Source organism: Symphodus melops (assembly GCF_947650265.1).
Source record: "Symphodus melops genome assembly, chromosome: 22".
Classification (NCBI taxonomy): domain Eukaryota; kingdom Metazoa; phylum Chordata; class Actinopteri; order Labriformes; family Labridae; genus Symphodus; species Symphodus melops.
Genome location: NC_136712.1, coordinates 3138678 through 3152338, shown reverse-complemented (window position 1 = coordinate 3152338; position 13661 = coordinate 3138678). Strand labels below are relative to the sequence as shown.

The 13661-nt window shown below is 43.8% G+C and overlaps 1 protein-coding gene across 1 annotated transcript; it reads right to left on the bottom strand.

Moving 5' to 3' along the window:
* Positions 1-114: 114 nt before the first annotated feature.
* On the bottom strand, positions 115-12836 carry LOC306817644 (G1/S-specific cyclin-D2-like). Its single transcript, XM_079334697.1, has 5 exons — positions 12407-12836; positions 11319-11534; positions 7921-8080; positions 4498-4646; positions 115-2158 (listed from the first exon to the last, which is right to left on the bottom strand). The coding sequence occupies exons 1-5, from the start codon at positions 12599-12601 to the stop codon at positions 1994-1996; spliced, it is 885 nt and encodes a 294-aa protein (XP_079190823.1). The 5' UTR covers positions 12602-12836; the 3' UTR covers positions 115-1993.
* Between the last annotated feature and the right edge of the window lie 825 nt (positions 12837-13661).

Genomic DNA, 13661 nt, shown 5'->3' with positions numbered 1-13661 from the left:
GACTGATGTGTATAATCGAGTTTTCTCACTTTGGAATTATTTCTTTTGAATTACACACAAACCCTTAAAAAGCAGAAACTTGTTTTCCGTTTAAAGCTTTTTTTGTTGTTGTTGGGAAAAAACATTTGGCTTTTGCACAAGAGAAGATGTAGAGAAACGATTTCTGTTCATTAACATTTAAAGAGGATTTGTAGCACTTCTGCTTCCGGAGGAAATCGGTTGTATACAGTCACAATTTCCCACAATGTAAACCCCCCCCCCAAAAAAAAACCTACGACGGAGAAGACTCCTCGAACTTCAGATCAGAGAGCAGATTACATCGAAGGAGCGAAACAAGGAGAAAGCATATTATGGAGACAGAATGTGTCGAACTCTTTAAACATCTATTGGAAGGTTTTGGCGAAAAAGAGAAGAAATAAATTCAAGTTCAAGGTTAAATAATCGCACTGAATCAAAAAAAAAAAAAAAAAAGGAATCAAAGTCGAGAAGTGACTTGGCTTTTCTTAGTATATATATACTATTACACCGATTATCCTACGTCTACTCAGCTATCGGGGCGTAGCTTTCAAGACAACGTGCGTCACCCCATGGGAATCCAGCCCCAAAAAAAAAAAAAATCAAAAAAAAAAATCAAATAACTTAAAAGGAGAATTTAAAACAATTACCCTAACAACCCACTGAACTCTCCTCAACCACTATCCCCTTACCCATCTTAAGGAGTGTGTTTTTAAAAGTGCATCGATATTGTTCCATGTCGCCTGCTCTCAAAAGAAAAAAAAGTCAAACTGATAACAGGAGAAACTGCAGCAGAGCTAAAACTGAGACCCCGGATCTCCTCTGGGATTATTCCTCCTCCTCCTGTGTGTCACTCAAGTGTCATGCAACTACAGAAACTTTATATAGCTTAAGTTATCGTCCCTCTCTCTGTCCTTATCAAACACTCTATCCAGACATATCTCGCTTCAACATGCGCATCTTTTTCCTCGATAACCCCCCCCCCCCCAAAAAAAACCCCCACTTTTAAACTGCGTTCATTTTCCTCTCAAACCTAACGTAACGTACAAAGTCTTCCTTTTCCTTCCACTAACGTGACATCAGAAACTTCTTAGCAAACTGCTCTGGAACGAGCGAGAGCAAACACAGAACAATGATAATGTAAGCCTATCTGAATTATAGTACATGTACGTATGATTCCGTTAACAAACGGTGGATTTAGCAGTGAGATCCAGACCTTGATGAAGTCTTCGGTGTTTAGCACATGTTGCTAACAGTAGCTCCAAAACCTCAAAGCCCACTCGAGCCCGTCCCGTGTGAGCAGGCCCAGCCCACTCCTTGCCTCGACTTTTCAGCATAAATAGGAAGCAGTGCTACAGGTGCACAGTATGATAATCAGAGCGGGCAGCTAGCTACTGTAGCATTCCTCTGCTTGGATATGAGCTCAGTTGAAATGTTATGTACTGCATTGCTAACTTTGAAATCACTGCGGGAGGAACCTTCCTGCACAGACGAGCCGCAGTCAGATCTGAGGACGAACCTCGTCTCCATCTGTGAATTTATAACTGCTGGCTACAGATGATAAAAGAGTAATACAACTAAATGCTAGCTAAATTTATTATATTTATTTATACTAGGTTTTATCAAAAGAAATATGCATATTTCATATAATTATTCTTTTTTTTTTTTTCAAGTATGAAAATATATTCAGGTTTCCGCTCCGGGAGACCGTAGGCACTATCAAGTTTTTTACCGTTTTTTGTTTTAAATAGCTTGTTGGATTACATGAAAGTACACCCAGCCATGAAAGGATGGGGGTAAAAATAAAAGGAGAAAAACTAGACATTTTCTCATATTCTAAAAGTTCATAAATGGTCACACCATCACTCATTTGGCATCCTGATACTGGCAGCCCCCGGACCCACCCCCCACCCTGGAATTTCTCAGTCCATTGGTCGACAGGCATGAGTGATGTGTGTGTGTTTTGAGTCGGGTGGGCTCATAAGTTGACGTCCCGTACGTCTGTGGGGGTGCTGGACTGGTCTTGCTGCTCCCTCGCCTTGTTGCCAGCCCGGACTGTGGACTCCTGCCGGCACTGCTGGCCCTGCTGCAGGCTGGTGGCCAGCACACGCTCGATTTGCTCCTGGCAGGCTCTCAAACAGTCCTGAGAAAAAAAAAAAAAAAGTCAGACGTCTTTAGACACACACTTGAGTTACAGCTCTGCTGACGTTAAAGTTCATTCGTTAACTTTTGTTTTAAGCAACTTCGCCACATGAAAGAGTTTCTTTTTTCAGAGCAAACATCATAGAAGTCTGACTTTTTCCTTAAAGCTCCTCTAAAGAAGTTTTTTTTATCTGGATATCAAACACACAAATCTAAACTGATGACTTTTCACATGAAGAGGACTAAATCCATGGTTTTGTCCACAGGGGGGCGCCAAACTCAACACAAACTGGAAGTTCCCAACACAAGCTTTAAGTACAAAAGTGAACCATCACTATACTAACGTGAAAGTCTTTAGTGTCATAAAGAAAAAAATTAAGGAGGTGCACAAGTCTAAAGTTTTAAAGAAAAAAAGACGTAATTTTGTAACTTTCTATAAAAATCAGCAGAAAAATACACAAACTAGAAATCTGTTTTGGTCCTCAGTTAGGGTAATTTACTTTGAAGCATTTACATTATGTCTTTAAGACACGTCTTTAGGTCGCTTCACTGGACATTACAGTGAGAAATAAGAAGTCTTAACATCATTAATCAATAATCAGACAACAGAAGGTTTCGTTGCTGCACCTGAACGCAGACACAAGCATGCAAAACAAAAGTCCTTCATTTCATCTGATGCACCGGTCGTTTCACAGCTTTGCTCACAAAGATGAAATACCAGCAGCAGGGAATTATAAGTGTGGAGGTAGGTGGTCCCGTCTGCATCCTGACCAGAACAATGAGTACCAGCACCGTGCAACACCAACAACACCACGTAGCAGAGAGCGACACGGCCGTCTCTGCGCGTCTCAGGAGCACAGGAGGAATTTGAAGGGAACTTGAAAGGAAGAAAAAAAAATGCGGCCTGCGGTTCTCTCGGAGAACAGATAAAGCAGCTCTGACTCTCTGGACTCCCTTCCTCCTTCGCGCCCCCCTTTGGGTTTACAGCACGGTCAGTCCCATGTGGCGGTCTAGAGGAAATGGCTTTGACCTAATGAACCCTGACCCTTTGAGTTGGGGTGTAAAACAGAATATAGGACATTGGGACCGGATGTTTTTGGATCCTCTCTGTCTGTCTGCGTCCCTCAGCGGGTCTGCGAGGAGGATGTGGGAGGTCCGCCTCGCTGGGCCGGCTGCAGGACTCTTACAGAACGAAGCACGGCTCGCAAAGAGGCCAACATTCCTTTGAAATGTACGGATAATTGGAACCCGATGGGCCGCAGTCGGGGCGCCTGTTGTGACGGCTACGATGCGGGGCCCTAGTTGCCATGGCAACGTAACAACAAGCTAAAGCTGCTAACCATAGAGATAACCTTTTTTTGAGATTCTGAATAGATTAAAAACTTAAAAAAAAATCAATTTTCTTCAGCTAATCAGTCGCTCCCTGCTAAGTGCTAATGCTAGCTCATTAACTCAGGAGATACCTGACTCAGCAAGATCCTGAAGCATGGACTCGTTCACAAACAGGCTTTAAATCATGAATCCAGAATCGTTTGTGATTCTGAGTCAAATCGTGAATCGAAATCAAATCAAACTGTGAAACACCCAAAAAGCGTCGCTTCAATAACACAGTCAAGTCAATGAAGGCTCATTCACTCTCCCTCTCGTCCACAGCACCTGAAGAGAACGGAGAATCATCTCACCCGTCTGCCTCCTACAGCATCGGTGATAGGTGATGTAATGTGACTTACTCATTCATCTATAAAGCAGCTCATTGATACAGAGCTAACTCCAACAGGCTCCGTAATGCACCTCAAACAAACGAGCGGAAACGCACGAAGAAGGCAACGCATTAGTGTTCTTAAAATCATCAAAAAAACACAAAGTCAAAGACGTTTCTGTTCACTGGAAACGTAAAAAAAAAAAATAATAATAAATCAAGCATCTTGAATAACTTTGTGTTTGTGTGCTGGCCTTTGCTCTGGGAAAAGACGCCTCTCGAGCTTCTTATGAACATATTCCTCCACCAGGAGGGGCACGCAGCTAATGTCGCGGCCGTGCTAAGAAATTGCATGTGTCCTACCCACAAGAATGTGGGCTCTGAGTTTGAAGAAGCCATTCCCCTCTGCCGCTGCTCTTTATAGCAGCAGTCTGGCTCCACAGCCGAGAGCCAAAAGCTCTGCTCTCTCTCTCTCCAAGTAAATCGCTTCAATCTGCCACTACTGAAGGCATCACGCTTGTTTACTAAAAGGCCTTTTATTCTGCTGTCGTGTGACGCTGCAATGAATATCAGGAGGAAGAATGCACTAAAAGCTAGCGAGCGATTACTCCTGCCAGGTATTTCTCTCCCCGTGCACTCACCACCTCTGTGCTGGTGATCTTAGCGAGCAGGTCCGTCAGGTTATCTCGACTCAGCCTCTGGTCAGCGCGGTCCAGCTCCAGGCCGCAGACAGCAGCTCCCATGCTGCCTGTGGCGATCATGGAAGGAGGGTTCATGGCAAGGCGGTCGTCTGGGGGAGGAGAGAGAGGACAACTGTGTTAACGTGCAATTAGTCGAGGAAGACGCTTTAGGCCTACAGCGGCAGAACGGATGTCGTGTTTTGCTGCTGTGACACTAATCAGGCCAGCGGAAGTTTTTGAGAGGAGTAAGCGTCGGACTCCTTCCTGTCCTGGGTGCATTCTCAGCCGTCCCTCACCGTCCCCACAGTCTGGAGCTGCAGTGGGAACCTGCACGCTTTCCTCCATTGGAAGCTCTGATTAGAAAAGCAGAGAAGGAATCCGCCCACTCGCTCCGACGTTGCAAATCCACGTCTTTCGGTTGAAGCGACAACAGGGGGGAGAATACCTCGGTATTGTCAAACTGAAGATGTTTTTTTTTTTTTTTAAACGGATCACGATGTGGCTGTGAACAAAAAAAATAAATAAATCTCCTTTCAGCCAACACGTGTTTTTTTTTTTTTTTCCTCCTCCTCCTCTCTCAGTGGGAATCCCCCAGGGCTGCACTCCCAAAGAATCTCTTCTGACCACCAGGAGTCTTCCTAAATGGCACGCATTGTTCCCAGCTAATCGTTTCCTCTTCAAACATTTACACAGAAACTTTTTACAGAGCATCTGAGAGGACTCATAAGGGCGAAGGAAAAAAGGGGGCGTGGTCGACCCCGTCCCCTCGGCTGAGATGTCGTTTTATGAATGGGCCACACTTACTACTTCTACACTGTTGGCATGGCGACAAACGCACAGTTATAAATGTCTCTTATGAACTTGTGACTGTTTCATTTGTTCGCTTATCTGACCGCTTATCTGCAGCTGCTTCAGGGGATTTAATGTACATTTAATGTTGAACAATGTGGGAGGAGCCTGTTTGGAGTGAGATGGATCCGATCACAGAGGAAGGGATAATCTGAGCAGTTATTGATCTGGAAAGAGGCCGAGACCTCGTGTGTCGCAGGCGTGTCACACACCCGTAACACGGAGATAAGAATAACAAACTACAAATGAAGCGAAGTTATTTGGGTTTTTTTTTTTAGGCGTGACAAATCAGCCAATCCGTGGTGATCCTGACCCGTCTTGATTTAGTCCGAGACAACACAGAGACCTTCAAAAAGCGGTCTCCAGACGGGTCCAGTACCGAAGTACTCCACTCGTCACGTGATGAACCAAAAGCTAAAAGATGGAGCTTCGTCACGCTCTTCAGACGAGGAGCAGAAGTTTGCCTCCTTTTTTTAATAATTAAAAAGCAAAAGACTATTTCATTGGGTGTGTCGGACTTCTATTTTGGTTGCCATGGAAACCAAACGGCTACATTAATACCTTTAGCGAAGGGGCGACTGTTGATGTACGCGTCCTGTGAAAAGAGTGCTGAAGAACTCAAGAGCGTGCGGCCCAGGTTTGAATCCGACCTGCGTGTCATTCCTGATTCTCTCTCTCTCTCTGACTCCGTCCCATCTCGACATGGAAGGCACGTTAAGCCAAATGAAAAGTCAATAAAGACCGCAGTGAAACAGAAACACATCTGAGTTTTAACAGTTTGGACAGAAGAAGATCTCTGTGATTTAATCGTCGGCTTTTTGAGCCTTCACTGTCGAGACAGGACAGAGTCTGAGATCAGGTCGGACCTGAACCCGGGCAGGAGGACCAAAGCCTCCGAACACGGGGCGCGCCAGCACACCTCTTGGTCACCGGCGCCTCACTTTTTTGAATCATTCTCGACTCAGCTCAGTGATTCGTCTGAACTCTTGTTGGCAACAATATGAACATTCGTCATACATTCACATATTTCAGACTTCCTTCATGACTGATCACCAACTTTCCACTCCTGCCGTCTGCGAGGCCGACGTGTCGTACCAAACGGTGAAAGCACTTCCAACTGAAGTTGCTGATAAGCTTGCTCACTGGCGTCATCATCAAAGTGTGCTTTTAAAAAAAAAAAAAAAAAAAGTTAATTTACTTTGTATTTCCCAGAAGTCTGAATCAACAAGGCACAGCTGTCTGATTGTAACAGAAGCTTTTAGTGACTAACTCCCCAAAAATGTGAGAGTCCTGAAGTCAGGAGATTTTCCAAAACGTGGCCAGCGAGGACAAGGAGATACTTTTAAGGATGCTTTGTGGATACGGCCTCAGGAGGTTCATCCAAGAAGACAATACACAAAGCTTCTTCTGGTTTCAGCACAAAGACATTTAAAAAAAAAAAAAAAAGGAAGAGTCTGGTTATGTAGCCCGAACACAGTCGTATCCCAGCCGTGGTGGCAGGATGGCTTTGATTGAACCCATGCTTCGCCACGCCCATCTTCTCCCTCCGGGGAGCAGCTGTCCATAGGAGGAGAATAACATCTCAACTCCATATAAAACTCCAAACATTTACATTACTGCACAACCACAGCAGGCCTCCCTCTCTCTCTCTCTCTCTCTGCAGCTGCTCATGAGCGGCGGAGACGACCACGGAAACACACCCAAATTTACAAAAAAATAAATAAAAAAAGTGTGACACTTAAACGGAGCTAAACGAGGCTTGAAGGTCACTGAAGCAGGAGCCTTTGGTTCCAGTAACGAGCTCCAGTAAACGAGCGGTTAACGTCCCGACTGGACGGGCGTTCTCAAATGACCTCCTTTGTATCACTCCCTTCATTTGATTAGTTTAGAGGAGGTGGACGATCAAAGAGCCTTGTGACAGGGCGGTGATGTTTCAGTCCCGGATATGAAAATATTAGGAGGGATCCCTGGTATACGCAGAGGAATGCCTTTAGAGTTCACCTACTGAGATGCCTTGAAGGGACATCTGAGTTTGTGCTTCTGCAGTTTATTTTGGACACGAGGCCGAGATGGGAGGAGGAGGAGGAGGAAGAGGAGGGAGGAAGATCGCAGGACTTTTAAAACCTGGACGCTTCCCTGTCAACAAACATTAGAGGGCGAGGAGAGAGAGAGAGAGAGAGAGAGAGAGAGAGAGATCAGGTGCACCTGAGTCATGGAGCACCAAGACACAGTGGGATACAATCGCTATCGCTAACGTTGCATGTGGGTTATCTAAACACAGCTCTGATAGGCGTTCTCCCAGGAACTTAGCAGAGAAGTATGGAAATTACCACTTCAAGCAGCTGCGGTGGGGGAAAAAAAAAAAAAAAAAAGCCAGATACAAGACTAGAGAGTGGATAAGCAGCGAGAGGAGGGAGAAGAAAGAGGTCACAGATGACTCACGGTGGGAGAATGTTTGTGTGTGGGAATATTCCAGAGCGTGCCGGGGAGGAATCAGGTCAACATGAAAGGGGGACACGCCTGCCGCTGCGTTACCTGTGGCACAGAGGGCGATGAACGTCTGCGTGTGTTTTCGGACCAGCGCCAGCTTGTCTTTGGGAAGGGGCAGCCTGCGTATGATGTGCTCTATAAAGTCATTGGGGATGACGGAGGCCATGTTCCACTTCAACTTGCCCAGCACGACCAGTTCCCAGTCCTAAAAAAAAAAAGAGAAAAGAGCAGAGAAGAGGTGGTTTAGACTCAAGAGGGTTAAACGGCGTGCTAAACATCCACCGTGAAAAAGATCACAGCCCCCCCCCCCGCCTTTTTTTTCCCCAGAGGAAACGGCTCGGCAAGAAGAGTAACATTTCTCCACTTTATCGCCCCTTGCTGTATCTTATTATCTGCATGCCTTTCTCATTCCTCGCATCCTTTGTGTTCATATCGCCAGCATGTGACAAGCTTCGCCCCGCTTAGAAGCCCTGCCAATAAGACAGCAAGCCCCCTTTCCTTCCTGTCACAAGCCTCAAACAGCTACAGTGAGTCTGCAACTGCATGGGGCAGCAGCGGCGGCAGCACAGAGCCGACTCTTCATGCAGGCAGCTCGTGCACAAGCGAGGGAGGGTGGACGCATTTCATGATTTAATTTCCTGTGTGTTGACTCGATCTTTTCACCGATTCCTCTAAAGGTTCAGCGCTTTCCTGTTTTGGCCTGCGAGTAAGAATAGCAAAGAGGATGTTACCTGAAAGAAAGAAAAAGGCTTCACTTCAAAACATGCCGACTGATTTATTGTGTTTAAGACGTAAACATTAGAAACTGACATATTTTCAGAGCTGTGACTTCCAAAGAGTCCAAAAAGCGTCGACACTCATCTGCATTCTCAGAACTTATAAAAATCTCAGAGGAGACTTCAGGAATAATCAAAGTAATCATTAAAAAAGGTATTTTAGAGGGAGAGCCGGTCTGAATACGTTTTTACTACGCAAGAGGATTCACAAGATGAGTGTTTCTGATCCAGATCCAGTCCTCGAGTATTTCACTCAGGGTGCAGAATCGCATCATCTCCGATTGCAAAAACATCTGAACACGAACGTCTTCATTTTCTATCAACATTTCCTCTCATTCGTTTAAAAACTCGTCTCATTTTCTGTTGGAGATCCAGCTCAAGATGTCCGATGACGTCAGGAGCAGATCTGAAACCCCCGAGCCAATCTTATTTATTTATTTATTTATTATGAAGCATCATTTCCTGCAGAGTTCCTCTGAAGAAAGCCTCTCAAAGATGACGTCACCGCCACATTGCCGAGTCAACGATTGATGCTTCCACTTAAAATCTGAGAAGCACGCAGCTCATTTAAAGGCGACATGTGATGAAAAATCCACTTCTGCAGTGTTTTTGAACATTTATTCTTATCGACCCATAAAACAAGAAATAAATCCATCCAGTCCTTTGTTTGTGGTCTGATTAAGTCTTACCACACACAGAAAAATGTTAAATGTTCTCAGTTTGTGACATCACAAGTTGGATTCTGGTAAGAAAATCCCCTCTATGGTCTCTCCACCCATGGACTCCACCTCCAGTCGAGAGCAAAACTTTTACACAAGTCGGCAATTTTGATTTTGTCTCCAGAGGAGTGACGTCTACCTGGACAACTCAGGGGGCGGGGCTTATTGCATTTAAAGAGACACACACACACCAAAACGAAGCGTTCAGAGAGAGCTGCTTTCTACAGGCTCACACACCTCCTCTGCTGCTTGATTCATGTTATATTTGGACCAAAGCTCAGAAACACAGATGTTTCATTTAGAGCACGGGGGGTGGGGACCGTTTGAAAAGGTGAAACAGAAGGATAATACGTCCTCTTTAAAGCTTGTCTGAAATGCACTCAGTTTAAAGAGAGTCGATCACCGGCTGCAAAGAAAAGGCAGCTCACGTGTGAACTGTGCGAACGTTCTCATGATGAGTAAATGCTGATGAGTTAACTTTGAACTTCCTCTAAGGAGAAGTGTTACTGAAAAAAGCAAACGTAGTAAACACTGAAACTAAGTCATTAGCAGGGACGGCCCCTTGGCAGGACCAAAACTTCACATTTACATGAATTTCCTGCCCAAGCGGTGCGTCACCTGTCGTAGCCTGTGCTGAGAGAGAGAGCAGGGCAGCGCTGTGATGTGGTGTCGATGCACCAGCTCTTTTCCTGTGCAGCTGCCCCCTCCGCCCTCTTTCTAAACCTCCGTCTGAAGCAGCAGAGTGTTCTTCACAAAAGAGGAGATGTCTTTCCTCCCGTCGCCCTGCTGCCTTCTCTGAGCATCCTGTCAGGATATCCAGGACTCTAACGACAGCACGGAGCATCACGTGGGCTTTAATGTCATTTCCCTCAGCAGCTGCAGGGGACGCAGGAGGATGAAGAGAGAGCAAGCCTTTTAACTCGGAGATGGTTTAGTGGTGACACAGCGAGCTGAGTCATGCACCGCTCACTCAACAGAGGAGCTTTTCTTTATCGCTGCATTAAATGATTATTCCTCTGATCTAAAGATTCGAGGACAAAAATCTTTTAAAGTTCAGACCTCAAAGTACGACGCAACGTGAGAAAAACAGAAAAAATTCTCCAATCAGAATCTGAAACCAGAGAAATGTTGACCCCTTCAAGAACAACTTTAAAAGTTTCCTGCAGCGTTCTCTTCTTCAGATAAACTCAGAGTCGACGCATCGAGGTTTGATGTCCATTTTAACGGATCAAAGTCGACTGAACGACGAGGACTCATCGATGCAGATTGAAGCGTTATAAACAAGCTTGTTCGGACCTCGGAGGGAGATTATTACTTTACATGGGTCGGTTTAAGTACGCTTGCGTTGCGAGGCTTCCACTTCAAAATGTTCTGACGTTTTACGGAAAACGAAGTGACCGACAATGACGATGTTTGTTCTGGGGTGAAAAACGGTCGCTCTGAAAATCTACAGCTCAAAGTCAGTGAGTTATCGTCTCGACCCCGCTGCTCTTAAGATTCGTTTAATAAGCTGCGTGTAAGTAGGAAAGGATTAGAGGTATTCTTCTTGTAAATGCCATGAAGAGATATCCTCGTCTTGTAAAATTCTCGTACACGCAGGACGGGAAGATCGAAGAGCTGAAAACTCTCCCCTATCTGCATGAAACACAGATCCCTGTAGAGCGAGATATCCTAATCCTGTTCTGCATAACTGGCACTAGATGGCATCACACGCTCCCTCAGTCCACATGGATCCAAAGACAGGATGTGGCTGTGTTGTGCACAGCTCCACTTATAAGGAAAATGGGACACTTCCTGTGGAACCAATATAGTCATTAGCATTATAAAATCATCCCCAAAAGATGACATCGTGTTTGTCCTGTCTCTCTCTCTGTCTCTCTCTCTGTCTCTCTCTCTGAATGAATGAATGAATGAATGAATAGGGGCTTTTGGAAAGCCCAGCTCTTACCAGCAGTTCCCGTGGTGTGATGGAGTTGTCCGTGTACATGCAAAGTTTCTCTGCTGATAGCGGCCTGCAGTCCTTTAACTTTGAAGCCAGAAAAATGCACACAGCCCCCAGAAGCTGCAGATAATTCTTTCTTGTGACCACCACGGCTAAAAATCTGTCCAAATAATTTATGGCTAAAGGGAAGACATCTTCATTACTTTTCTCCTCTTCACAGACCTAGAACGAAAGACACAATAAGAAAAATGTAAAATTAATTTTAAGCAGAAACGTATGAAAGACAACTATAGCCAACACCTTTTTCTTAAAGCTGTTAAAGCAGGTATAAGCAGTTGAAATGTTGGAGCCTTTAACTGTGATTTTTTTTTTTAATCACACATTTTTTCATGTCTTTAAACCAGTTAACTGCTGCACAGTCAAAGCTGAACAGAAACAAATGAGTTCAATAGGAAGTCGCAATGCAAAACCCCCCACATTGTCATTCAATTCCTCTTCCTTGTTCAAGCTTTAGAAAAAAATATTTAAAATATCAAACACATGTAGAAGCCAGAAAACGTGTGCAAAATGTTCAAAAACGTTGTTAAGATCGTTTCCGACATTAAAAGCAGGAAAATTTAGTTAAATGGATGAGTTTATAGCCTTTGAAAAAAAAAAAAGTTAAAGTGGTTTTGCAGAATGCACGCTGCTCGGAGCAGAGGCAGCAGCGAGCTACAGTCACTTCTAGAAAAATTAATAAAAATTATTTTCCAGGGAAAATGTTTACTTTTCGATCACGTAAATTAAGTTTAACTTCCCACCTGGAGCCTGAACTTACAACTACGCATAAAAAGCAAAGTTTGGAGCTGCAAAACAATGTAAATATCGAGCTAGGCTATTTCTTTGAAGCTCAGTTTTTCTTCGTGTTGGAATTTCCGACTCTCCCACGCCTTTTGGTGAGTCACTCTCATTCAATTGTCAAATGGGTCAACATCCATGACAACTCTCCATGAAGTGAAATAACACTTTCATAACCCCCTAAAAGACATGACTTAGCTGAAGCATTTAAGGTAAGCACATGAATGCATATTAAAAAAAAAAAAAAAATCACAAACCTCGTGCATCCAACCTGCAACCATCCGTCTCATGTAAGGCTGAATATCCTTCTGCACGCGCTGGAAATACGAGCATTGAGGTAAAAACCTGTCCTCAATAGTTAATAAACTTTGCAACACTCTGTCATCATAGAGGATGTTTGGGTCAGGCTGGGCTTTCACGGCTATGTCCGACTCCAGGCAATAAAGCTCCATGACTTGGCGACCCCCCCTCCTCCTCTCCTTCTCCTCCTCCTCTCCTTTATTGTTTTTTTTATCTGTTTTGGGCTGAATTAACAACAAAAAAATATTGTCACAATATTCTCGACAGCGGACAGGAGGAGGAGAAGTGCCCAGGATGAAGCATGAGGCTGCTCGAGACTGCTCCAGTCCTGCTGCCTCTCACTGAGCTTCTTCTTCTTCTTCTACGCTCTCTAAAAAAAGTCCGACAAAACGAGGAATGTAACATCCTGCCGGTGCTTTCAAATTAAAAGCCGCTGCGTTAACTGCTTGTGCTTCAAGAAATAGTTTGTTTGATATCCGGCCTTTTTTATTATTATTTATTATTCAAACATTATCTGCTCTACTTTCCTAACAATGCTTTGAAAGAGGCGGACACCATGACGTGAGACGTCTGACTAAAAACGTTTTTAATTGTGCCTTTATAGTGATTGAAAGTTTCAGACGTGGAAACAAGTTGTGTTTTTGCTGCCTAATAGTAGTAGCTATTTTTCATATATTTTATATGGTGGCTGTGAAGTGCAAATAAAAATGACAAAGCGTGAAACGCTTTTGAGACACATTTATTTTGAAACAAAAAAGAAAAAAGTTTACATTGAAATTAAAATAATACAAAACTAAAACACGTCTACAATTTAGGAATTAGCACAATGAGAAACCTTTTGCAAGCACCGAGACAAAATGAGTTTATCAAAATGTAAATGAGTCTCACATTTTGTAAATTTGTGTTTTTTGCCTTGCACCATCCACTTTTGCACTTTCCATCCACTTCAAATTTAGGAGTGCCTCCATGTTTGCACATGTTGGTTAGATGTAGAAAACTTTGTCAAATCAGTGACTGGATTGCTTAATTGAAGTAAAACTAATAACAATTTATATAGTTTTCCCCTTTTCTTCACTTTTTGCTTGTTTTGTCTCAATAAAAATGCTGTTGTGAATTTATTTTGGTAATGGCCAACAGGGAAGAAGCTCTTCCAAAAAAAAAGGTTATTTTAATCCACCATCACATTGATAAAGGTTTTATTTAATTTTGGAA